The sequence below is a fragment of the Chlorocebus sabaeus genome, chromosome 16 (assembly GCF_047675955.1).
Source record: "Chlorocebus sabaeus isolate Y175 chromosome 16, mChlSab1.0.hap1, whole genome shotgun sequence".
Classification (NCBI taxonomy): domain Eukaryota; kingdom Metazoa; phylum Chordata; class Mammalia; order Primates; family Cercopithecidae; genus Chlorocebus; species Chlorocebus sabaeus.
The window spans coordinates 80302790-80329137 of NC_132919.1; the positions used below are offsets into that span (position 1 = coordinate 80302790).

Below are 26348 nucleotides of genomic sequence, written 5' to 3' on the forward strand. Positions count from 1 at the left end.
ATGGGGACAACTGAAAAGGTTAAGAAGCTGAAGGGGTTGTTCAACAAGCTGGGCAGCCCAAAACCCCACTGACTTTATTCCTGGCTATGCTGGCCGTAGTAAATTGTCAGGTAACAGCTGGAGAATTTACATACTGCCTTATATTCCTTTTCCACCCTTATATCAAGGTGTGGCCTGGGGAGACAGAGAAGTCCCAGTATTTACTAATGATACTGCTTGGATGCCATCGCCTTTTTTAAACCAGGATCCTGAATTAAACACTGGCACAGTAAATAGTTCATATCAATTTGAGGTTGAAGGGTTACCTATATGTCTTGAGGGGGTAGTCCACATTGTCTGCATCTTTCTCATGAGGCTTGGGCTGTTCGCTATAACCATAGTCATATTTCTGCCTTTACTATGATTATTGTTGCTCAAAGTTTTAAGTGTAATCATACTGCAGTACTTAATGAAACTCTGCCAAGTACATTATCTTTATGCCCCATCCCTGATGTGTCCGGAGGTGTTTCCCAACTAGAGTGGACTAGATGTAAAAGTAGTGGGCCACGATTGTTGTTAGAAGTAAAAGGGAAGAGTTGTAAATACCTTGTTACAGATTGGAGTGTACTTAGAGATTTTCAGACTAAATTCAGTCATGTCATCCTGAGTTGGCATAAAGGTAATCACAGTATTTCTGCAGATGGCAATGAAACTATTATTTGGCATGATGGTGGTCGATCACCCCCTATGCCACATTTGGCTAATACCTCACAAATACAAGGTCATATTTGGAAGTTGCTAGCTGCTGGTAAACCAGTGTTCACTTTCACGCGAAACATGTCCTTAAATCTTACTAATATTGCTAACCCTTTCCATATATGTTTGCATCAAAATAGTTCTAGATATGTTATTGCATGTGTAAGAAAGCCTTACTTGTTGTTGACAGGAATTTTTTTTTTTTTTTTTTTGAGACGGAGTCTTGCTCTGTAGCCCGGGCTGGACTGCAGTGGCCGGATCTCAGCTCACTGCAAGCTCCGCCTCCCGGGTTTACGCCATTCTCCTGCCTCAGCCTCCGGAGTAGCTGGGACTACAGGCGCCCGCCACCTCGCCCGGCTACTTTTTTGTATTTTTAGTAGAGACGGGGTTTCACCGTATTAGCCAGGATGGTCTCGATCTCCTGACTTCGTGATCCGCCCGTCTCGGCCTCCCAAAGTGCTGGGATTACAGGCTTGAGCCACCGCGCCCGGCCGTTGACAGGAATTTTTAAATGGGATAATAATACAGGGGTAGTTAACTGTACAAACAATTGCACATTCTTAAGTTGTATAAATACTACTTGGTGGAATAATAATTGGAATGAGTCTCATTCCGATTTATATATACTAAGAGCCAGAAAAGAAACCTGGCTACCTGTAAACTTAACACGTACTTGGAGTGAATCTGCTGGGATTACTCAAATTTACAAGGTTATGCAAGATCTTGTCCACCGCAGTCAGAGGATGGTTGAAATCGTGACCGCGGTGATAGGACTTCTAGCAATTGCTTCCACCGCCGCTGTTGCTGGATTAGCTCTACACCGGAGTATACAAAATGCAGAATTTGTGCAACAATGGCATGAACAATCACATTTGTTGTGGCAGCAGCAACGAGACGTAGATGCTCATTTGACTGAACGAGTAGATAATCTAGAACAAGTGGTTTCTTGGTTAGGAGATCAGCTAACAGTGTTGAATACCCGAGCTTTGTTGAAATGTGATTGAAACACTACCCAATTTTGTATTACTCCTGTTCCTTTAAACAGCACTGTACATAACTGGACTGAGATACAGAGACTTTTAATTGGTCATAATAATCTTTCCCTAGAAATATAAGAATTAACACAGAACATTTCTGAAACATTTTGTAATCAGATACCGTTGCTGACTGGTGCAGATTTGATGACTGGTATTGCACAAAGTTTGACGTCTTTGAACCCTATGAGTCCTGTAAAAACTTTGCTGACCTCTGTTTCTAGTAATGTATTGATTGTTGTTCTTGCCTTGTCATTTTTCACAGTCTGCTGGAGATGGTGCCAAAGGGCAAACACTGAATCCCAGCGAGTCCAACATGTAATGATGGTTTTAAAAGAAATTCAAACTTGTAAATAAGGAAAGGGGAAATGTAGAGGACTACGTGCTCACAAACAGGGTGTTCCCGATAAGTCCTGCTCTCGCAAACGAGCAAACGAAGCAGGGCGTTCCCCATAAGTCCTGCTCTCGCAAACGAAGCAGGGCGTTGGGGGCCTGTTTATATGTAAATATCTTGAAAATCCGGAAAGTCAGGGAAAGGTCAGAAAAACAACAGTGTGTCTTGTGACTTGGCAACATTCCACAAACGACTGTATAAAATAAAGTGGAGCTCGCCATTCGGGGCGGCCGCCATGTTTGTCTTGTCTTGTGTTGTCTTGTGTGTTCATTCCTTTGTTTAGGAAACACGCGGACCCCAACACAAAGTGCTGGGATTACAGGCGTGAGCCACCGCGCCCGGCACAAGGGGCTTTGAGAAGATAACAGAGAGGACTGACTCTAGACCAAAGAGTTGGAATTCCAAAAAAGAGAACCAAGAAAACAGAGGGAGAACATCATAAAGAGCTAAAGACAGACGGTCCCAGGATTGGAGGACCCACCAGCCCTGTTCAGGGGATGACAGGAGACTCATCCTCACACCTCCCTGGGAATTTTTCACTGGTGTCACAGAGAAGACCCTAAAAGCCTGCAGAGATAGAACAGTTTCCACACAAAGAATAAGAACCAGAATGGCATGAGCTTCTCTACATCAAAACTGGAGCTGGCAAGCCGTGGCACCTCCGCAGTTCCTAAAGAAATGTCTGATCTCCAAGCTGGAATTCGATATCGAGCCAAACTGTCAACAAGGAATAAAGAAATTTACAGACATACGAGGGCTCACATTGGCCTATCATGTACCTTCTGTCAAGATGCAATAGCAGGGCCGGGCGCGGTGGCTCAAGCCTGTAATCCCAGCACTTTGGGAGGCCGAGACGGGCGGATCACGAGGTCAGGAGATCGAGACCATCCTGGCGAACACGGTGAAACCCCGTCTCTACTAAAAATACAAAAAAGTAGCCGGGCGAGGTGGCGGGCGCCTGTAGTCCCAGCTACTCCGGAGGCTGAGGCAGGAGAATGGCGTGAACCCGGGAGGCGGAGCTTGCAGTGAGCTGAGATCCGGCCACTGCACTCCAGCCTGGGCGACAGAGCCAGACTCCGTCTCAAAAAAAAAAAAAAAAAAAAAAAAAAAAAAAAAAGCAATAGCAGGGTGGGCTTCAGACGAGAAAAGAAAGCCAGGGAGGCCGGGCACGGTGGCTCAAGCCTGTAATCCCAGCACTTTGGGAGGCCGAGACGGGCGGATCACGAGGTCAGGAGATCGAAACCATCCTGGCTAACACGGTGAAACCCCATCTCTACTAAAAAAAATACAAAAAACTAGCTGGGCGAGGTGGCAGGCGCCTGTAGTCCCAGCTACTCGGGAGGCTGAGGCAGGAGAATGGCGTGATCCCGGGAGGCGGAGCTTGCAGTGAGCTGAGATCCGGCCACTGCACTCCAGCCCGGCGACAGAGCAAGACTCCGTCTCAAAAAAAAAAAAAATAAAGCCAGGGAGTGGCACATGCCCTTTCTGCAGCTACCATAGCCATTCTCCTGTCCTACCTGCTGTTCTGCGGCAGCCTTGCCACTCCTGTCACGAGGTGGCTGTTTGGCCGGGTGCCATGGCTCACACCTGTAATCCCAGCACTTTGGGTGGCCGAAGTGGGCGGATCACCTGAGGCCAGGAGTTTGAGACCATCCTGGCCAACATGGCGAAACCCCGTCTCTACTAAAAATACAAAAATTAGCAGGGTGTGGTGGTGCGCGCCTGTAATCTCAGCTACTCAGAAGGCCGAGGTAGGAGAATTGCTTGAACCCTGGAGGTGGAGGTTGCAGTGAGTTGAGATTGCACTCCAGCCTGGGCGACAGACTCCATCTCAATCAATCAATCAATCAATCAACCAACCTCACGCAGATGTTGGTCTCATCAAAAGCTGTAGGCTTTATCTTCCCTGTGGCTGCCTACCTCTTAGAAGAGGTGTCTCTACAAAAGTGGGCACCTGCTTGTGGAACAGAGTCGCAGGGTTCCAGCTGGGCGTGGGGAGTTTCCTGCGACACATCCTGGGAATGCAGAGTCCTGGCCCAGTCCCAGGACCTTCTGGGGACTCCCTGCTGCACGGCTTCCTCGGGAGACTCGTGGGTTGAGAAGTGGGGCTGATGTCAGAAAGATACCCTTGACATCCCCCTGCCACCTCCCAGTGCAGGACCCTTGGCAGATTAATCTCTCTGTGCCTCGGTTTCCTCATCTGGAAGGCGGGGGTAGTGACCAGCCCCTTCACAGGATGGTTGTGAGGCTTCGTTGACATTTCACTTGGGTGCTAGCACACAGCAAAAGCTCAATAAATGCCATTAGCCCCAAATCGCTCTTCCTGGGCCCTTTCTTATTTTGTAAAGTGAACTCACCATGGGCTGAATGAAAACCCAGCAGAGAGTGGGGGAGGGCTTCACGGGCTCATGAGGGGGGTGGAGGGGGGTCGTGGTAGGGGCCCCCGTGACCTGGTCCCCCAGCTCACTTTAGGCCGGGTGCGGTGGTTCACGCCTGTTATCCCAGCACTTTGGAAGGCTGAGGTGTGCAGATGACTGAGGTCAGGAGATCGAGACCAGCCTGGCCAACATGGGGAAACCCCGTGTCTACCAAAACTACAAAATGTAGCTGGGCATGGTGGCCGTCGCCTGTAATCCCAGCTACTCCGGAAGCTGAGGCAGGAGAATCCCTTGAATCCAGGAGGCAGAAGTTGCAGTGAGCCGAGATCACACTACTGCACTCCAGCCTGGGAGACAGTGAGACTCCATCTCTTAAAAACACAAAAAACAAACACTAAAAAAACCTCACATCAAATGACTTCAGCGTGGACTGGGCTCAGTACCCACCTGCTCGTGTGTGTACCCACGTGTATGCATGCATGGGCGCGCGCGGGCACTCCTGTGTCTCAAGTCCCTTTCCCAGGATGTCCTGGAATCAGGGGTCCCACCCTGGGCCGGCTCAGCGCGTGCCATGGGAGCCCCCTCGTCAGCCTCTCTCTCGGATTGGCACCTGGCACCCCGTGCGCAAGCCCCACGTCATCACGGGGGCCGCTGGGGCCTGGTCTGCAGCGTGGGAAGCCGGCCAGGCCTGTGACCCGCGCCCGGGCCGAGGGCCGGACCTGCGTCCGCTGCGGGGGAAGGATTCCGGGTCCCTGCAGGGAGCTCAGGCCCCAGCGCGCCCGCGAAGAGCTGCGCGGACCCCGGCTCCTTCCCCCGCATCCCGGGCGCAGGAAGCCGGACCAACGCGGGGAGCGCACGGCGAGCCCGCCCGAGGCCGCCCCTCCCGCCGCCCGGGGTCACGCGCCGCGCGGTCCCGCCCCGCCCCACAGCGCCTGGGCCGGGCTCCGAGCGAGCCGAGCCCCGCGCCCCGCGCCCCGCACCCATGGAGCAGCTGCTGCGCGCCGAGCTGCGCACCGCGACCCTGCGGGCCTTCGGCAGCCCCGGCGCCGGCTGCATCAGCGAGGGCCGAGCCTACGACACGGACGCAGGCCCCGTGTTCGTCAAAGTCAACCGCAGGACGCAGGTGCGCAGGCGGGGCCTCTGCGGGGCTCTGCGGAGCCTGGGGAGGTGGAGGGGTCGCGGGCAGGCGCGTTTCCTGGGGCTGGGCCTGGGGAGGGGGCGGTCAGCTTTGGCCCTTGGGAGGTGGCACCTGCCGGGGGAGCCCGGATCAAGCGTTCAGTGAGGGTTTGTGTCTGCACGATCCGTGACCTTCCTTTGGCCTCGGTGCGCAGCGCACAGGCTTTTGGGGGTGGTTTTAACTTTTCTATCCAGCAAGCGTCAGGGGAGGTGAGGCTTGGGGTCCCTGGCTCCACTTTGGGCCGCCCCTCTCAGCCCACCGCCCTCCTGGCCGTGGGGAAGAAGCAGAGACACGGCTGGGCCCGTGCTGGGACCCCCATGGGCCAGGCCAGCGTTCTCCTTCCCACAGGCCTTGCCTGTGTTTAGACCTGATTTCTATCTCCTGCTGAAAATAGTTCTGTTTAAGAATGTACGGAAGGCCAGGCGCGGTGGTTCACACCTGTAATCCCATCACTTTGGGAGGCCGACGTGAGTGGATCACCTGAGGTCAGGAGTTCAAGACCATCCTGGCCAACATGGTGAAACCCTGTCTCTACTAAAAAATGCAATAATTAGCCAGGTGTGGTGGCACGGGCCTGTAATCCCAGCTATTGGGGAGGCTGAGGCAGGAGAATCGCTTGAACCCAGGAGGCAGAGGTTGCAGTGAGCCGAGATTGAGATCGTGCCATTGCACTTCAGCCTGAGTGACAGAGCGAGACTCCATCTCAAAAAAAAAAAAAAAATAAAGTATGGAAAATGTTATCGGAGAAAGTGGAGAAGGTTAGGCCTTGAGAGCCGAAAGGTGGCGAAAGGCAGGCCTGGGTGCCCTCCCGGCCTGAATGGGCTCAGGAGGCCCTGTACACTCTGGTGGGGGGGCTGTCTGAGGGGCAGCAGGGGTCCTGGTGGGCAGTGCCGGCAGGAGGAACCCCAGAGCCATGCAGCCTGGGTGTGCGATCAGATCCTCCTGCACCGCTGGCTCTGCCGGCTCAGAACCCAAAACCCTCAAAGTGGGGAGTCCCACTCACAGGGAAGCAGTTTTTGGTTCAGGCTTCCCACGGGCCCTGGGAAACTTCCTCAGCTGGTCCTGAAAGCTCTGCCGGGTGAGACCCCTCCTTCCCTCCCACCCCCGTGAAGGGCCTGCCCACGGTAGCTGCTCAGTCCTTGCACAAGAGCAGGTGATGCTAGAGCCCCTGGGGCAGGCCCAGGAGTTCCTGGCATGGTGCTTGTGAGCTCACCCTGGGAGCAGGGCTGGGGCGTGCCGGCCGCCCTCCCACCTGGGGACGCTCACACCCACCCTCGGTGCAGGCTGGCCAGGGCTGCCAGGCTGGGGAGGCTGTCCCTGAGCTTTCCCTGGGGTACTTTGAAGGAAAGGGCGTTCTGTTCCTGTGCACCAGTAGATGCTTTGGTCTCATTCATGAGGTTTGATTTTTTTAAACATGCAATTCTACACTTTGGGAGGCCGAGGCAGGTGAATCACTTGAGGCCAGGAGTTCGAGAGCAGCCTGGCCATCGTGGTGAAACTCCATCTCTAGTAAAAATACAAAAAAAACAGCAGGGTGGGGTGGCCCACACCTGTAATCCCAGCTACTCAGGGGGCTGAGGCAGGAGAATTGTTGGAACCCAGGAGGCGGAGGCTGCTGTGAGCCGAGATCATGCCACTGCCTTCCAGCCCGGGTGACAGAGTGAGACCCTGTCTCAAAACAGACAAACATGCAATTCTATAGGCCGAGGTATTCACAGACCACGTTCATCAATGCATGTTTTCAACCAATGTGTAGTGTACGTGAGGTGAGAGTTCACCTGACTTACGGTAGGAATGTTTGTGGGAATATTTCAGAAACAGGAAGGCCCGGGTCCCGTGGGAGGCAGGGGCCGGCCGGGTGTGCGGCGCCTTTGAGCTTCCCAGCCCCTACTTTGGACCTGAGGCCCCGCCTGATGGGCCCAGCCCTCTTCTTCCCTGCCTGAAGTGTGTGCCCAAGTCAGCTCCACCGATGTGTGTGCTGTGGCTGCCCCACCCTAAGTAAGGCAGCAAGGAAGGTGGGTAACCCGGGGGTCCAGCTCCGGACCTTGGTTCACTCACACCTCCCCATGCCCTCAGTGCTCCCTGGTGCCCACATGTGGCCTGTGCATCCTCCTGTCACAGCAGCCTGCAGACCCCACACCCCTCATGCCGCAGGCTCAGCCTCAGCTTGCAGCCTCTCTCTCCGACAGGGGCCCCTCTGCACCCTGCCCTCTGCGGTGGACACCAGCTATCAGTGACTGAAGGTCCTTGTGACTCCCACGTGTTCGCTTCCATCAAGGGCCCGGTGGGCAGAGGCCCTGGCTGAGTCAACAAGGCTGACAGGGCTCACGGCTGTGTTCTGGATGCAGGCCCGGCAGATGTTTGAGGGGGAGGTGGCCAGCCTGGAGGCCCTCCGGAGCACGGGCCTGGTGCGGGTGCCGAGGCCCATGAAGGTCATCGACCTGCCGGGAGGTGGGGCTGCCTTTGTGATGGAGCATTTGAAGATGAGGAGCTTGAGCAGGTAAGTGTGTGTGAGACCCATCTGCACACACGTGTACAGGCAGAGAGAGACTCCGGGAGAGGCAGAGAGAGACTCCGGGACAGGCAGAGAGAGACTCCGGGACAGGCAGAGAGACTCTGAGACAGGCAGAGAGACTCCGAGACAGGCAGAGAGACTCTGAGACAGGCAGAGAGAGACTCCGGGACAGAGAGAGACTCCAGGACAGGCAGAGAGAGACTCCAGGACAGGCAGAGAGACTCAGAGACAGACAGAGAGACTCAGAGACAGGCAGAGAGAGACTCTGAGACAGGCAGAGAGACTCAGAGACAGGCAGAGAGAGACTCAGAGACAGGCAGAGAGACTCCAGGACAGGCAGAGAGACGCAGAGACAGACAGAGAGACTCAGAGACAGGCAGAGAGAGACTCTGGGACAGGCAGAGAGACTCAGAGACAGGCAGAGAGACTCCCAGACAGGCAGAGAGACTCCCAGACAGGCAGAGAGACTCAGAGACAGGCAGAGAGACTCCGAGACAGGCAGAGAGACTCCCAGACAGGCAGAGAGACTCAGAGACAGGCAGAGAGAGACTCCGGCAGAGAGACTCAGAGACAGGCAGAGAGACTCCGAGACAGGCAGAGAGACTCCGGGACAGGCAGAGAGAGACTCCGAGACAGGCAGAGAGACTCTGGGACAGGCAGAGAGAGACTCAGAGACAGGCAGAGAGAGACTCAGGGACAGAGAGAGACTCCGAGACAGGCCGAGAGAGACTCCGAGACAGACAGAGAGAGACAGAGAAAGGGATAGAGAGGGATAGAGAAGGGGAGGGAGACAGAAACAGGGAGAGCCTGTGGCTGAGCTGTCCTCACAACTGCCTGGTTATCAGAGGCAGGGCCAAGAGTTCCACCCTGACATTCTTAATGGAGATAAAAAGTTACTGCTTTCTGGTATATGACTGGTTTTCCTAGATTAGTTTGGCTGTAATGAGGTTGCATAAAATAAGTATATATATATATTATTATTATTATTATTATTATTTTTTTTTTTTTTTGAGACGGAGTCTTGCTCTGTCGCCCAGGCTGGAGTGCAGTGGCCAGATCTCGGCTCACTGCAAGCTCCGCCTCCCGGGTTCACGCCATTCTCCTGCCTCAGCCTCCCGAGTAGCTGGGACTACAGGCGCCCGCCACCTCGCCCGGCTAGTTTTTTTTTTTTTGTAATATTTAGTAGAGACGGGGTTTCACCGTGTTAGCCAGGATGGTCTCGATCTCCTGACCTCGTGATCCACCCGTCTCCGCCTCCCAAAGTGCTGGGATTACAGGCTTGAGCCACCGCGCCCGGCCATTATTATTATTTTTTGAAACACAGTCTCGCTCTGTTGCCCAGGCTGGAGTGAAGTGGTGCAATCTCGGCTTCCTGCAACCTCTGCCCCCAGGGTTCAAATGATTCTCCCACCTCAGCCTCCTGAGCAGCTGGGACTACAGGTGTCTGCCACCACACCTGGCTAATTTTTGTATTTTTAGTAGAGATGGGGTTTCACCATGTTGACCAGGCTGGTCTAAAACTCCTCACTTCAAGTGATCCGCCCACCTAGGCCTCTCAAAGTGCTGGGATAACAGGCCTGAGCCACCACACCTGGCCAAAATAAGTATATTTGAACCCATCATTTGCTTTGTACTTTATTTTTATTTTATTTTTTTTCCGAAACAGAGTCTTGCTCTATTGCCCAGGCTGGAGTGCAGTGGTGCCATCTTGGCTTACTGCAATCTCTGCCTTCTGGGTTCAAGTAATTCTCCTGCCTCAGCCTCCCGAGTAGCTGGGATTACAGATGTGCACCACCACGCCCAGCTAATTTTTGTATTTTTAGTAGAAACGGGGTTTCACCATGTTGGCCAGGCTGGTCTTGAACTCCTGACCTACTGATCCGCCTGCCTTGGCCTCCCAAAGTACTGGGATTAGAGGTGTGAGCCACCGTGCCCGGCCTGTTTTGTACTTTATAGCACATTAATGCCAGCTCACTTTGGGCGGAATGAAGCAATCTATGAATGCTGTGGAGTCCTTACATTTTTTCTAATTATTAAAGTCATACATGGTCATTGTATAAAATGTGGAAAATACAAACTCATGTGAAGACATAAAGCCACCATGATTCCATCAGCAAAGAATGATCACTGTTAACATTTGGTATATGATTATCATGCCAGTCTTTTTTTGTTTTTTGAGATAGAGTGTCACTTTCTTGCCCACACTGGAGTGCAGTGGTCTGATCTTGGCTCACTGCAACCTCCACCTCCCAGGTTCAAGCAATTCTCTTATCTCAGCCTCCTGAGTAGCAGGCATTACAGGTACCCCACCACCTCACCCAGCTAATTTTTGTGTATGTGTGTGTGTGTGTGTGTGTATATATATATATATATATATATATTTTTTTTTTTTTTTTGAGACGGAGTCTCGCTCTGTCGCCCAGGCTGGAGTGCAGTGGCCGATCTCAGCTCACTGCAAGCTCCGCCTCCTGGGTTTACGCCATTCTCCTGCCTCAGCCTCCCGAGTAGCTGGGACTACAGGCGCCCACCACCTCGCCCGGCTAGTTTTTTGTATTTTTTAGTAGAGATGGGGTTTCACCGGGTTAGCCAGGATGGTCTCGATCTCCTGACCTTGTGATCCGCCCGTCTCAGCCTCCCAAAGTGCTGGGATTACAGGCTTGAGCCACCGTGCCCGGCCATATATATATTTTTTGAGACAGAGTCTTGCTCTGTCACCCAGTCTGGAGTGCAGTGGCGCAATCTCAGCTCACTGCAAACTACACCTCCTGGGTTCAAGCAATTCTCTTGTTTCAGCCTCCCAAGTAGCTGGGACTATAGGTGCCCCACCACCTCACACAGCTAATTTTTTTTTTTTTTTTTTTTGGGACGTAGTCTTGCTCTGTCACCTAGGCTGGAGTGCAGTGGTGCAATGTTGCCTCACTGCAAGCTCCACCTCCCGGGTTCACGCCATTCTCCTGCCTCAGCCTCCTGAGTAGCTGGGACTACAGGTGCCCGTCATCACGCCCCGCTAATTTTTTGTGTTTTTAGTAGAGATGGAGTTTCACTGTGTTAGCCAGGCTGGTCTCAAACTCCTGACCTCAGTGATCTGTCTGCCTCAGCCTCGCAAAGTGCTGGGATTACAGATGTGAGCCACCACACCCAGCCCGTCTTTTTCTTTCCTTTTTTTTTTTTAAGACAGAGTCTTACTCTGTCGTCCAGGCTGGAGTGCAGTGATATAGTCTAGGCTCACTGCAAGCTCTGCCTCCTGGGTTCTAGTGATTCTTCTGCCTCAGCCTGCCAACTAGCTGGGACTACAGGTGCCTGCCACCACGCCTGGCTAATTTTTGTATTTTTAGTAGAGATGGGGTTTCACCATATTGGCCAGGCTGGTCTTGAACTCCTGACCTCATGATCTGCCCGCCTTGGCCTCCCAAAGTGCTGGGATTATAGGCATGAGCCACCATGCCTGGACCCCAGTCTTTTTCCTATTTCTGATTTACATTGGTTTTCACAAAAACATTTGTAGCTGATTTTTTTTTTTTTTTATTTTTAAATTTCTCGTAGAGATGGGATCTCACTGTGTTGCCCAGGCTGGTCGTCAGCTCATGGCCTCATGCGGTCCTCCCACCTCAGCCTCCCAGAGTGCTGGGATTGTAGGCCGGATCCACTGTACCCCCGTGCCTGGCCCTGCGTTTTCACTTCTCATTACTTTTTCAGGACCCCTCCCTGAATTCCTGGTACCTCCCAAGACTTCTGTTGAAGCTCACTTGGTTAATTCCTCTTGGTGATTACATGATTTTGTTTTCTGGAAAGGGTCATTGCTAGTGCTAGGCATGGTGGTTCACACCTGTAATCCCAGTATTTTGGAAAGCCGAGGCAGGAGGAGACCCCATCTCTTAAAGAAAAAAAAAAAAAGCCGGGAATGGTGGCACAGGCGTGTGGTCCCAGTTAGTTGTGAGGCTGAGGTGGGAGGATTGCTTGAGCCCTAGAAGTCAAGGCTGCAGTGAGCCATGATTGTGCCACTGCACTGCAGCCTGGATAACAGAGCAAGGCCTGGCCCCAGAAAAGAAAGAAAAAGGAAAAGAAAGAGTCATCGCCTGGTATTTACTTTTTACTGTTTGAAGAGTGGAGAGTAGTTTTTAGTGTATTTAAAATATTTCTCAAAATGGAACAGACAAACTGGGTGGTGTTATTTATCATTTGTTGTTTTAATTAGCTGCATTTCTTCTTTCCTTAGTCAAGCATCAAAACTTGGAGAGCAGATGGCAGATTTGCACCTTTACAACCAGAAACTCAGGGAGAAGTTGAAGGAGGAGGAGAACACAGTGGGTATGTTCAGATTGCTTTTTGGTACCCTTGACCCAGCCACACTGTCTACCTTAGATTGGCGCTCATGGTACTTCTTGGTGGCATTTCAATAACAGGCCAAGTTGTATCCATCTCTCTTTACACTACATTATGAAAATGAGATTATTAAATAAGAATTTTGATGTAGCTGACAAGCTAGTAGAATTGGCACATGATCCCTTTTATACCCAGCCCTCCTTTCTGGTGTGCTTGAGGTAGTAATAACCCCTTTTATACCCAGCCCTGCTGTCCAGTGTGCTTGAGGTAGGACTGTCCTGGCAGATCCATATATTGACTAATTGCTATTGTATGTAGTACATCCTCAGACCACCCATATTCTAGCATGCGTAGCCCAGGCGTATACTGATGCTCTGCTGAGGTCTGGCATTTAAGAGAAAGACAAACAGCTCCTTCAGGTCAAGGATCTCTGTCAACAGGCCGAAGAGGTGAGGGTGCTGAGCCTCGGTATGTGAACAAGTTCGGCTTCCACACGGTGACGTGCTGTGGCTTCATCCCGCAGGTGAGTGCCTGGGAGAGGGGGTTCCCTGACGCCCTAATGCTGGTCACCCACTCTTCATACGTGACAGAATGCCAGTCCCCCAGGCACCAGCAAGATTGACTACCTGATTTCTGAAAGCAGAGTACAAGCTGTGAAACCTGGAATGGGGAGAGCAGATGCCGAGGGTCACTGAGCTGAGCTGGGGCAGGCAGATCAGCATTCCACGCAGAGGGAGCCTCAGGTGCAAAGGTTGTGTTGCACAAGGCTCCTGATGAGTGTGAGGGACTGGAAACTGCCTGATGGGTAGTGTGCAAAGTCAGGGATTAAGTCCTCATTACTCAGCTCCTCTCCTGAGGCCTTTACAAATTGTTATTTATTTAGATACAATTGAGATATAATTCACATAAGATCCACCATTTTAAAGGATTAGAATTAATTGGTTTTAGTACATTCACAATGGTGTGCAGCCATCACTGCTGTTTAACTCCAGAACATTTTCTTTTTTTTTTTTTTGAGACAAGTCTCGCTCTGTCACCCAGACTGGGGTGCAGTGGCCGGCCGGTTCTCGGCTCACTGCAAGCTCTGCCTCCCGGGTTTACGCCATTCTCCTGCCTCAGCCTCCCGAGTAGCTGGGACTACAGGCACCCGCCACCTCGCCCGGCTAGTTTTTTTGTATTTTTTAGTACAGACAGGGTTTCACCATGTTAGCCAGGATGGTCTTGATCTCCTGACCTCGCGATCCGTCCGCCTCGGCCTCCCAAAGTGCTGGGATTACAGGCTTGAGCCACCGCGTCCTGTGTATTCCTTTTTATGGCTGAATAATACTGGGGCCTCTTGAACCATCATCTTTGAAATCTGTGAAGTTTCTTTTCTTTTTTTTTTTTTTTTTTTTGAGACGGAGTCTCACTGTATCACCCAGGCCAGAGTGCAGTGGCCGGATCTCAGCTCACTGCAAGCTCCACCTCCCGGGTTCACGCCATTCTCCTGCCTCAGCCTCCCGAGTAGCTGGGACTACAGGCGCCGCCATCACGCCCGGCTAATTTTTTTGTATTTTTTTAGTAGAGTCGGGGTTTCACCGTGTTAGCCAGGATGGTCTCGATCTCCTGACCTCGTGATCCGCCCGTCTCGGCCTCCCAAAGTGCTGGGATTACAGGCTTGAGCCACCGCGCCCGGCCTCTGTGAAGTTTCAAAGAAGGCTTTAGACAGCCCAAGTGCTCTGTGCTTCCCTCAAAGCAGCCATTATTGGTCCATATTTTGGTTTTGTTAGGAACACAGCACCCATTATATAGGAGCGAGTTCAGAGTCACTGCTTCTTGAAGAGAGAATACTTTCCAGTCTGTCTCCTGGTCGAAGCCCGTCCTGACTAGTTGGGTCCTTGCAGACAATGGCCAAGCTCTCCCCGGCGCAGGTGGAGGGCGAGTCTCCCAGCTGGAGGTCACTTGGGACAAGATCCTCATGATGTCCAAGCAGATTTAGGGTTCCCAGCCCACAGGCAGTCCTCACAGCTGGGCTCGCTACAACTGCACATGGAGCTTCCCAGGTTTACCAAGGTCCCCGAGATCTCAGCCACCGCTGGCTCCCCTGGGGTCACACACTTGTCTGGAGCCAGTGAGCAGCACCCTCTTCATCGTCCGGGTGAGCACGGCTGGGCGCAGCCTGTGGTCCTGCTGTGGATGCTGAGGTCAAGGGTTGCAAGCGGCTGGGTCTACAGGACTTGGCTGGCCCGGCAGGGTAGTGTTTCAAAGAAACAAAGTGATATCTTACCGAAAGCCCCTGTGTGTGAAGCGGATGAGAAGGGGGCTGGTCTGTTTGGAGCGCAGGGAGGCCCTCAATGCCCCTCAGACTCCAGGATCAAAGAACCCACCTCAGATCAGGTGCAGCCTGGCTAGGAAGGGCGAGGCGCCAGGGAGGACACCCGCCCAGCTTCCTGCATGTCGTGTCTCGGACAGCACCAGGTTCCGGGGGCTTCCCCCTCCTTGGGAGGGCTGAATGGGTCCTGGGGGAGTGTGTGCTGCAGCCAATGGGGGGCAGTGCAAGCGGTGGGCTCCTTGGAAACCTGGGCACTAAGGCCCGCTCCGGCTGCCCGCTGGGTGGGCTGTGGTGCTTGCCCCATGCTCTGGACACGGCCCCGTACAGGCACCGTTCTAAGCGCTTCATCGGACTCAACTCACCCACTTGCCCTAGCAGGTAATCAGGCAGATAATGTCACTGATCCGTTGTATAGATGAGGAAAGTGCTGTGCAGAGTTCACACCGGGGTCTGTGGAGCTTGTCAGTGGGGCAGCCGGGTTTCGACTCTCGGTCTGGCTTCATAGCACAGGCCCTGACCACGGCACAGCCCCTCTGTCAGGGGAGGCCTGGTCATTGGGACCAGCTGTGTACCCAGGTGGCCCTTCCCTGGGCAGCGTGGAGGGTCACAGCCCCTCTGTTCAGGTGGCGGGACTGGACGAGCCCATGCTGCTCTCCTGCTCCCAGCACTAAGCCTGGTTGTCTTCCGGAAAGAGGACAGAGCTCAGACGCTGGGAGCTTGGGTGGACAAATGGGAAATGGCAGGAGGCTGCACGGTGCACCTCTGGGCTGGGGGTCTGACAGCCAGGCTGTGGGGAGGGGCCTTTCCATCCTGCTCTGGAGGTGCACAGAGCACCAGGGGCGAGTCCAGGGGCCGAGTCACCACAGCACGCATGTGCAGGGTGCTCCTGGTGGGAGCCACTGACGAGGGTGGTCCTCCCCAAAGGAGTTTTACAAAATAACCCTTTGTATAAAATCAGCTTTGTATTTTTCTCTACTGAGGTGTAACTGACATAAATTGCACCCATTTAAGACGTATAATTTGGTACATTTTGACATGTTTGTACCTGTGAACCTCTTACCACAGTCGAGGTGAGTATACTGATGCCCGCCAAAAGGTTCCTCATGCCCTTCCCTGCCCCCGGGCAACCATTCATCGGCATTGTCACTGTAGATTAGTTTGCATCTTGTGGAATTTAATATAAATGGAATCATGTGGTATGTCTTCTTTCCGTCTGCCTTCTCTCACTCAGCATAGTCATTCTGATATTTATTCAAGTCCTAAATCCTTTGATATTCATCCGTGATACGCATCCATGTTGCGTGTGTCAAAAGTCCATTCCACTGTATGGATCTAACACAGCCTGTTTATCCCTTCACACGTGGATGGATTTCTGGGTCACTTCCAGTTTTTGCTTATACAAATAAAGCTGCTGTGAACCTTTGTGTACAAATCTTGGTCTGGACAAATATGCTTCCACTTACCTGGGATAAATACCTAGGAGGGGAAGGACTGTGTCCAATGGTAGGTCCATATTTAGCTCTTTAAGAAACTACCGGCCGGGCGCGGTGGCTCACGCCTGTAATCCTAGCACTTTGGGAGGCCGAGGCGGGCGGATCACAAGGTCAGGAGATCGAGACCATGGTGAAACCCTGTCTCTACTAAAAATAGAAAAAAAATTAGCCGGGCGCAGTGGCGGGCGCCTGTAGTCCCGGCTACTCGGGAGGCTGAGGTAGGAGAATGGCGTGAACCCGGGAGGCGGAGCTTGCAGTGAGTCGAGATTGCGCCACTGCACTCCAGCCTGGGCGACAGAGCGAGACTCCGTCTCAAAAAAAAAAAAAAAAAAAAAGAAACTACCAAACTCTTTTCCAAAGTGGTTGCGCCCTGTTACAGTCCCACCAGCAGCATATGAGTGTTCCAGTTCCTCCACATCCTTGTCAACACTTGAGATTCTCTGTTTTAAATTACAGCCATCCTAGTGGGCGTGAAATATTATCTCACTGAGGCTCTATTTTGCATTTCCATAATGACTAAAGATGTGGAGCATCTACTCGTGTGCCTGTTTGCTGATAAAATATCGTCTTTGGTGAACCATTTGTTCAATTATTTTGCCCAATTTCTGAATACGGGTTTTTCTTATTATTGAGTTTTGAGAGTTCTTTGTATATTTAGGATGTAAGTCTTTTACCAGATACATGATTTGCAAATAGTGTCTCCTAGTTTGTGTATTTTCTTGGAAGTGTCCTTCAGAGGCCCGGCACAGTGGCTCGTGCCTGTAATCCCAGCACTTTGGGAGGCCGAGGCGGGCAGATCACTTGTCAGGAGTTCAAGACCAGCCTGGCCAACATGGTAAAACCCCATCTCTACTAAAAATACCAAAAATTAGCCAGGCATGGTGGCGGGCACCTGTAATCCCAGCTACTTGAAAGGCTGAGGCAGGAGAATCGCTTGAACCTGGGAGGCGAAGAAGTTGCAGTGAGCTCAGATCATGCCGTTTGTACTCCAACCTAGGCAACAAGAACAAAACTTGGTCTCAAAAAAAAAAAAAAAAATCCTTATTATCCTTTTTTTTTGTTGAGATGGAGTCTTGCCCTGTTGAGCAGGATGGAGTGCAGTGGTGCGATCTCGGCTCACTGCAACCCCTGCCTCCCGGGTTTAAGCGATTCTCCTATCTCAGTCTCCCAAGCAGCTGAGACTACAGGCGCCTGCCACCAGTCCCGGCTAATTTTTGTCTTTTTAGTAGAGATGGTGTTTCACCATATTGGCCAGGGTGGTCTCGAACTCCTGAACTCGTGATCCACCTGCCTCGGCCTCCCAGAGTGCTGGGATTATAGGCATGAGCCACTGTGCCTGGCCTCTGCTTACATTAGGTTTAATGTGCTCTTCTTTTTCTGGTTGGTTAAGGTAGAAGCTGAGGTCATTACTGTGAGATCTTTGCTAACACAGACGTTTAGTGCTATACATTTCCCCCAAGTACTGCTTTAGTGGCATCTCACAAATTATAAGTTGTGTTTTTGCTTTCATTCAATTGAAAACACTTTCTCATTTCCCTTTTGAAGTCTTCCTTACAAAGATTTTAGAAGTGTGTTAGTTTTCAAATATTTGAGGAGTTCCCAGAAATTTTCCTATTTTTTGTTTTATTTTGTTTTTCTGAGACGAAGTCTTGCTTTGTCGCCAGGCTGGAGTGCAGTGGTACAATCTTGGCTCACTGCAACCTCTGCCTCCTGGTTTCAAGCCATTCTCCTCCCTCAGCCTCCCTAGTAGCTGGGACTACGGGCGTGCACCACCACGCCCAGCTAGTTTTTGTATTTTTAGTAGAGACTGGGTTTCACCATGTTGGTCAGGATGGTCTCGATCTCTTGACCTCGTGACCCGCCTACCTCAGCCTCCCAAAGTGCGGGGATTACAGGCGTGAACCGCCAGGCCTGGCCTTCCTATTGATTTCTAATTGAATTTCATTATACTTTGCATGCTTAAATTCTTTTCAATTTATTGAGACTCGTGTGCATGGAGAGAGAAATCTTACTCTATTCCTCTTATAGGCCACTAATCCTAGTGGATTAATAATTCACCCTTACAATTTTATTTAACCCTAATTACCTCCTAGAGGCCCTTCCTTCAAATACAGGTGTGTTAGGGGTTAGGGCTTCAATGCAGGAATGGGGGTGGGGGCACCATCGAGTCTGCAGCAGGATATGGGATTTATCTATTTTTCCTGCAGTTCTTTCATGTATTTTGAAGCTCTGTTATTATAGGCGTAGGCATTCAGGATTATTATGTTTACTAGTTGACTCCCTTTGTGAAATGACTATACTTCATTTTTTTTTTTTTTTTTTTTTTTTGAGATGGAGTCTGGCTCTGTCGCCCAGGCTGGAGTGCAGTGGCCGGATCTCAGCTCACTGCAAGCTCCGCCTCCCGGGTTTACGCCATTCTCCTGCCTCAGCCTCCGGAGTAGCTGGGACTACAGGCGCCCGCCACCTCGCCCGGCTAGTTTTTTGTACTTTTTAGTAGAGACGGGGTTTCACCGTGTTAGCCAGGATGGTCTCGATCTCCTGACCTTGTGATCCGCCTGTCTCAGCCTCCCAAAGTGCTGGGATTACAGGCGTGAGCCACTGTGCCCGGCACTTCATTTTCTTTGCTTTGAAATCTGCTTTGTCTTGTATTTATGTAGCCACTCTACCTTTCTTTTTTTTTTGTTTCTTTTTGAGACAGAGTTTCACTCTTGTTGCCCAGGCTGGAGTGCAGTGGTGCGATCTCCGCTCACTGCAACCTCTGCCTCCGGGTTCAAGCGATTCTCCTGCCTCAGCCTCCCGAGTAGCTGAGATTACAGGCACACGCCACCACGCCTGGCTAATTTTGTATTTTTAGAAGAGATGGTGTTTCCCCCGTGTTGCCCAGGCTGGTCTTTAACTCCTGGGCTCAAGGGATCCACCCGCCTTGGCCTCCCAAAATGCTGGGATTATAGGCGTGAGCCACCGTGCCCAGCCTCCAGCTTTCTTTTGACCAGTGTTAGCATGGTGTATCTTTTCCATCCTTTTAAGGGTTTTTTTTTTTTTTTTTTAATAATGTCTTTTTGCACATAACTTATTGTTGGATTTGCTTTGTTTTTCCAATCTGTCATTTTCCTAGAGTATTTATTTTTGACATTTGTATTTAATGTGCTTAGTCATATGGTTAGGTTTGAGTCTGTCATCTTGGGATTTTTTTGTCTGTCTCATCTGCCTTTTGTTCCCTCTTTACCTGCCGCCTTCTGGGTGGAGTATTTTATGTTTCTGTCCTCCCTCCTTTGTTGGCTTACTAGTTATCTCTGCTGTGTTTTTAATGGTCCCTCTAGGGTTTAGCAGCACGTGGCTCCGAATTGCAACACTGGCCTCTTTTCCCTTGTTGCCCAGGTGAACGAGTGGCAGGATGACTGGCCGACCTTTTTCGCCCGGCACCGGCTCCAGGCGCAGCTGGACCTCATTGAGAAGGACTATGCTGACCGAGAGGCACGAGAACTCTGGTCCCGGCTACAGGTGGGCACGGCAGTGACTTCTCTGGGAAAGAGCTGGTTCTCTCATGATCCCACTGCATTTGGGCGGGGTCCTCTGTAAAACTGAGCTGGAGCAGGGAACACGGAGATCTGGAGCGTAGCGGGTCAAGTCAGAGACACATCAGGGAGGAAGGGGGGGCAGGGGCAGGGGGTTCCCCTGACAGGGAATCCGAAAGGGGTGAGAAGACACACTTGGCTCCTAGTGCCCCTCTCCACTGCTGGGTTCCCAGGTATTTAACCTCAGACTTTCCTCATGTGAAACACAGGTGCTTGTAAATGGTGGCGTTGACCATGATTACTTTTCTTACTATCAGTAACACTTGTCCACTCCATCCTGTTCCTTTCCCATGGGAAGATGTAGGTACCAGATGCTCCAGAGTGACCAATTTCAAAACATAACTCTCGGCCAGGCGCGGTGGCTCAGGCCTGTAATCGCAGCACTTTGGGAGGCCTAGGTGGGCGGATCACTTGAGGTCAGGAGTTTGAGACCAGCCTGGCCAACATGGTGAAACCCTGTCTCCACTAAAAATGCAAAAATTAACCGTGCATGGTGGTGCATGCCTGTAATCCCAGCTACTCGGGAGGCTGAGGCAGGAGAATCGCTTGAATCCGGGAGGTGGAGGGTGCAGTGAGCCGAGATGGCGCCACTGCACCCAGCCTGGACGACAGAGCGAGACTTCATCTCCAAGAAAAAACAAACAAAACCTGCAGACATATCTGTGTAGTGAAATAAAAGTGGAGAGAGTTTTTGAAGGTAGCGCAACACTGCTTCCTATTCTGCGGATCGATTAACATTGCCACCCCGGAGGTTCTCCACTGCGTGGAGCTTCTAGACCTAAGTTAGGAGGAAATCCTAAGTGACACAAAGCTGGACTCCCTGAAGTCAGGTGGCCCCTATTTCTGGGCTCGCAGGCGGTGCTGGGGCTGGACACCAGAGCAGCTCGCGAGTGGGCTTTGCCTTATTTCCAAGAACGAGGCCGGGGCGCCCTGAGGCCGGCGGTAACGCAGCCGTTGCTCTCGTAGGTGAAGATCCCGGATCTGTTTTGTGGCCTAGAGATTGTCCCCGCGTTGCTCCACGGGGATCTCTGGTCCGGAAACGTGGCTGAGGACGACGTGGGGCCCATTATTTACGACCCGGCTTCCTTCTATGGCCATTCGGAGTTTGAACTGGCAATCGCCTTGATGTTTGGGGGGTTCCCCAGATCCTTCTTCACCGCCTACCACCGGAAGATCCCCAAGGCTCCGGGCTTCGACCAGCGGCTGCTGCTCTACCAGCTGTTCAACTACCTGAACCACTGGAACCACTTCGGGCGGGAGTACAGGAGCCCTTCGCTGGGCACCATGCGGAGGCTGCTCAAGTAGCGGCCCCTGCCCCTGCTCATGCCCCTGCCCCCCTTCCCCCTGCCCCTGTCCCCGACCCCCGTCTCCGTCCCCCCCCGTCCCCCCGTCTCCGACCCCCGGTTCCGTCCCCGCCCCCCGTCCCCATCCCCTCTGTCCCCGACCCCCGTCTCCGTCCCCCCCGTCCCCCCGTCCCCGACCCCCAGCTCCGTCCCCCCCCCGTCCCCCCCGTCTCCGACCCCCGGTTCCGTCCCTGCCCCCCGTCCCCATCCCCTCTGTCCCCAACCCCCAGCTCCGTCCCCCCCCGTCCCCCGTCCCCCGTCTCCGACCCCCAGTTCCGTCCCCCACGCCCCTGCTCCCCTGTGCCCGTCCCTTTGTCCCTGTCCCCTCTGTTCTCGACCCCCAGCTCCGTCCCACCCCCGGCCCCCTGTCTCGACCCTCGGTTCCGTCCCCGCCCCCCGTGCCCCTGACCCCTGACCCCTCCCAGATCCTGGGGACCAATAAAGCCCGCAGCGGGCCTCGGCCGGCGTCCTGCGCCTCCTTCCTCCGCGCGTGGGGCAGCTTTTCAGGGCCAGACGCACGGCCAGCTGTGCGCGGACGTGTTTGCGGCGGTTCAGGGGAAACGCACGCGGACCCGGTGGCCAAGACCAAAGTCGGCGCAGCGCCCCCGTGGGATCCGCGGGTCCCAGCGCGGCGGGAGTGGGAATCACGGCGGTAGGCTCTGAGGGGTGGGTCCCTGGGCCCGCCTCGCGCCCCCACGCGTGCTCAGGCCCCGCCCCTCCCGGGCCAGGCGTGCTCAGGCCCCGCCCCGCTCCACCTTCCCGCGGCTCCACCGCACATAGCCGCCCCTGCCCCCGGCGTGATGAGGCCCCGCCCCACCTCCGGCCCCACTGCAAGCCCCGCCCCTCCGCCCACGCGTGCCCGGGCCCCGCCCCCTGCCCACGCGTGCTCAGGCCCCGCCCCGGCGTCCCCCTGCCCCACCCGCAGCCCCGCCCCCTCCCCGCCCACCGCGTGCTCAGGCCCCGCCCCGCTGTCCTCTGGCACCGGCTCCACCCTGTTGCCCGGCCCACCGCGTCTCAGGCCCCACCCCCTGTCCCGCCCCGCCCACCGCGTGCTCAGGCCCCGCCCCGCTGTCCTCTGGCACCGGCTCCACCCTGTTGCCCGGCCCACCGCGTCTCAGGCCCCACCCCCTGTCCCGCCCCGCCCACCGCGTGCTCAGGCCCCGCCCCGCTGTCCTCTGGCACCGGCTCCACCCTGTTGCCCGGCCCACCGCGTCTCAGGCCCCACCCCCTGTCCCGCCCCGCCCACCGCGTGCTCAGGCCCCGCCCCGCTGTCCTCTGGCACCGGCTCCACCCTGTTGCCCGGCCCACCGCGTCTCAGGCCCCACCCCCTGTCCCGCCCCGCCCACCGCGTGCTCAGGCTCCGCCGAGCGGTCCCGGCTCCATTCGCGTCCCGTGTCTGTCCGCGGCGCGCTGTTCCAGAACCTTTGGGCCCCGCCCCCGCTCGCGTCCTCACGTGCACGGCGCGGTCCCGCGCGCGGTATTTTGGCGGCCGGCGCGTTCCGTAGCGAGGCCGGCGAGCGGGGTCGGAGGTCGCGGGGCGGGGCCAGCGTCGGTTGCCGCCTCAGCGGGCGCCTCCTTTTCATCCCTCATCTCTCATCCCCGGCGCTCACGCTCTAGCGGAGTCGGAGCTGCGAGTCCCTGAGGCGGGGCGCGGTCCCCAGGCAGCCGAGATGGCCTTGAGCGACGAGCCGGCCGCGGGCGGCCCCGAGGAGGAGGCGGAGGAGGAGACACTGGTCTTCCGCGCGGCGCTGGAAGCGTTCGGCGAGAGCGCGGAGACCCGGGCACTGCTGGGCCGCCTGCGGGAGGTGCACGGCGGCGGCGTGGCGCGCGAGGTGGCCCTGGAGCGGTTCCGCGGTGCGTGGGCGGGGCCGCGCGCCCGCTTCCTCCCCCAGCCCGGGCTCGGCGCCCCGGGTGCACTTTCCCGGGCGGGGACCGCAGCCCGACGGCGCCGGCCGCTCTGCGTGGGTCCCGCGGGCCGTGGTGGGGCGCGGCCTTCCCAGGCGGGAGAGGCCACGCCGGCGCGGCGTTAGGTGCACGGGGCAGACGCGCACCTCCCTCGGGGGGACCGTGGCCCGCGGAGCGCCTGCTCGCGCGCGGGGTGAAGCCTCTGCGCCCTCCCGCCCCCGTCTCCGTCGCTGGAGGAGGTGCCCGGGCCGGGGAGACTCGGGCCCGACCCCTCCGGACGGCCGCTCAGCGCTGCCGTGCCTGCCTGCACCGAGCGCGGTTCCTGTGAATGCCGTGTGGACGGGGAGATAGGGAATGGGAGGGGAACGCGGGGGACAAACCTGCTGCAAACAGAGGGCCTCGGGTGGGGAGGGCAGCAGCCTGCCGGTTCGGTGGACGCGGTGGACGGCGCGGGCGGGCTGGCCGGGTCCGTGCCTCTGCAGGCGGGGTGCGGTGTGGGTACCCCGTGGAGGCCATTCGATGCATCTCAATTCTCCGCGTTCAGACCCACCTTTACCGCTGTCTCGAGTGGGTTATTTCCAAACAAGCCCTTAGGACCTCGTAAATAGTTACGGAGGGTTTTGTAATTCAGCGAAATCATCTTCCTAGACCCTTTGAGTAAGAAGAACTGCGACGACAGCGCTCTGATTTTAGGAGTCAGGCAGGGTGCGGGCCCGTGGCGGGGGAGTGCGGGCTACGGCGTCAGATGCTCCTGCCTGTGAATTCTGGCCGTCACTTGGACCTGATACTTCATTGCCCTTGTCTTCGGCTGTAAGCTGGGGCGAATAACGATACCTCTGTGCAGAACTGTTCTGAGGGTGAGGGACCCTCATCCAGGAACCAGTGAAGCCAGATTTCTGGTTCCTGGTGTAAGAGCCCAATGGGTTCTTTCTTTTTTCCGTTTTTTTTTTTTTTTTTTTTTTTTTTTGAGACGAAGTCTTGCTCTGTTGCCCAGGCTGGAGTGCAGTGGTGCGATCCCGGCTCACTGCAGCCTCTACCTCCCGGGTTCAAGCGATTCTCCTGTCTCAGCCTCCTGGGTAGCTGAGACTGCAGGCGCGCGCCACCACGCCCGGCTCCTTTTGTATTTTTCGTAGAAGGTGTTTCACCATGTTGGCCACGCTGGTCTCAAACTCCTGACCTCAAGTGGTCGCCTGCCTCAAGCTCCCAAAGTGTTGAGATTACAGGTGTGTGCCATCGCGCTCGGCCCCAGTGGGTTCTTCTTGCGGTCTGCCCAGATAGAGTTGATTTGTCAGGGCGGGGGAATTTCAATGGAGGTTTAGTTCCTGCAGAGCTGGTTGAAAGGGAGACTAGACTAGGAGTGTGTGTGTGTTTTTTTTTTTTTTTTGCGGCGGAGTCTCACTTTGTCCCCCAGGGTGGAGTGCAGTGATGAGATCTTGGCTCACTGTAACCTCCACAACCTCCACCTCCCGGGTTCAAGCGATTCTCCTGCCTCAGCCTCCCGAGTAGCTGGGACTACAGCTGCGTGCGACCACGCCCGCCTAATTTTTTGTATTTTTAGTAGAGACGGGTTTCACCGTGTTAGCCAGGATGGTCTCGATCTCCTGACCTCGTGATCCATCCGCCTCAGCCTCCCAAAGTGAGCCACCACGCCCAGCTGGAGTTTTATTATTAAATCAGTTTCCCTGAGAATTTGAGGGTTAGGGTTTTTTAGAGGTAATCTGGGGGAAAGGATGCGGGTGGCTGATTGGATAGGGGCATACAATCATAGGGGAGTCGGAAATGATCCTCCGTGATGTGCTGAATCGCTTCTGGGTGGGGCCCCAGGAGCAGTGGGCGGGTCCAGGTGGAGCTTTCATGGGTCGGAGGATCCTAGTGTAGGTGTCGGACTTGGAAACAATCTGAACAGACATCTTTAAAGGTTCTGCAATGGTGATGTGGTCTGCAGGAGTAATTGGAGAACTCGCATGTCTTGTGATCTCAAGAATAATGGCTGGCAATTATGTTACACCTCAGCGGAATTCAGGCTCCCCGCCTTCTAGCCTGGCAGCCTCTAACTTTACAAAGGCAGTTGAGTTTTGGGGAAGGGCTCTTAGCATGTAAGCTGTCAGCTAAATGTCTCCCAAAGGTAACTTAAACTTGAAGACTAAAGGCATGAGGGGGTTGGCTGGATCAAATCTCCCGCATTGCCATGGTTTCCTCACTGATCTAACTTTTGCAAAGGCAGTTTTGCTGGGAAGCAGTGGGTGTGTTCAGATGTGGAGATGGGAGCTGCTGGATTGGACAGAAGCAATTTCAGCTGCTGAGAGGAGGCCAAATAGGTGGCTCAGGGTCTGGGAAGTTGAGTCATGGGTTTGAAGAGCTGGCAGCTGTGTGGAAGGGAGCAGTGCCTGGATATGTTAACCAAAAATCTGAGACAAGTCTCAATCAGTTTAGGTTAAGGATGTGCCCGTGAGGCAGCCTCAGGAGGTCACATGTCCCCAAGGAAGTCGGGCTACAGCTTAGTTTTATACGTTCTAGGGAGACACGAGACATCAATACCTGTAAGATGTACATTGGTCTAGTTAGGAAAGGCGGGATAGCTTGGGTGGGAGGGTGTCCAGGTCATTGCTGGATTCAAATATTTCACGATTGGTGATTGGTTGAAAGAGTTTATCCAAAGACCTGGAATCCATAGAAGGGATTGTCTAGATTAAGATAAATTGTGGAGACCAAGGTTCTTCTTATGCAGATGAAGGTTCCAGTTAGCTGGTTTCAGAGAGAATAGATTGTAAATGCTTTTTATCAGACTAAAAAGGTACCAGACTTCGTTAATTTTCTCCTGGATCAGGGAAAAGACCTAGAAAGGGAAGGGATTCTTTACAGAATGTAGCTTTTTCCCACAAGAGACAACTTATTCGGGCCATTTCAAAATATGTCAAATAGGCCGGGCGCGGTAGCTCAAGCCTGTAATCCCAGCACTTTGGGAGGCCGAGACCAGCGGATCACGAGGTCAGGAGATCAAGACCATCCTGGCTAACACGGTGAAACCCCGTCTCTACTAAAAAATACAAAAACCTAGCTGGGCGAGGTGGCGGGCGCCTGTAGTCCCAGCTACTCGGGAGGCTGAGGCAGGAGAATGGCGTGAACCCGGGAGGCAGAGTTTGCAGTGAGCTGAGATCCGGCCAC

The 26348-nt window shown here is 54.1% G+C and overlaps 2 protein-coding genes across 3 annotated transcripts in view; both read left to right on the forward strand.

Moving 5' to 3' along the window:
• Positions 1 to 5239: 5239 nt before the first annotated feature.
• Positions 5240 to 21744, forward strand: FN3K (fructosamine 3 kinase). The gene is made up of 6 exons (XM_037992969.2): positions 5240 to 5664; positions 8067 to 8218; positions 12450 to 12541; positions 12997 to 13079; positions 19739 to 19861; positions 20902 to 21744. The coding sequence occupies exons 1-6, from the start codon at positions 5524 to 5526 to the stop codon at positions 21238 to 21240; spliced, it is 930 nt and encodes a 309-aa protein (XP_037848897.1). The 5' UTR covers positions 5240 to 5523; the 3' UTR covers positions 21241 to 21744.
• Positions 21745 to 22737: 993 nt separating this feature from the next.
• Positions 22738 to 26348, forward strand: part of TBCD (tubulin folding cofactor D) — a 183903-nt gene continuing 180292 nt past the window's right edge. The window contains exon 1 of one of the 2 annotated variants that reach the window (XM_008013393.3): positions 22738 to 23132. In XM_008013393.3, coding sequence (XP_008011584.3) covers positions 22949 to 23132 — 184 coding nt within the window. In that variant the 5' untranslated portion in view covers positions 22738 to 22948. Of the gene's footprint in view, positions 23133 to 24131; positions 24407 to 26348 lie in introns of those variants that run through there. The other variant, XM_073005522.1, reaches the window with a different exon arrangement.

Excerpts from the sequence above, each read along its gene's own strand:
- FN3K (XM_037992969.2), top strand. The coding sequence starts at position 5,524 with ATGGAGCAGCTGCTGCGCGCCGAGCTGCGCACCGCGACCCTGCGGGCC. Across the intron at positions 5,665-8,066 it reads AAGTCAACCGCAGGACGCAG|GCCCGGCAGATGTTTGAGGG; the intron begins GTGCGCAGGCGG and ends TTCTGGATGCAG. Across the intron at positions 19,862-20,901 it reads AACTCTGGTCCCGGCTACAG|GTGAAGATCCCGGATCTGTT; the intron begins GTGGGCACGGCA and ends TTGCTCTCGTAG.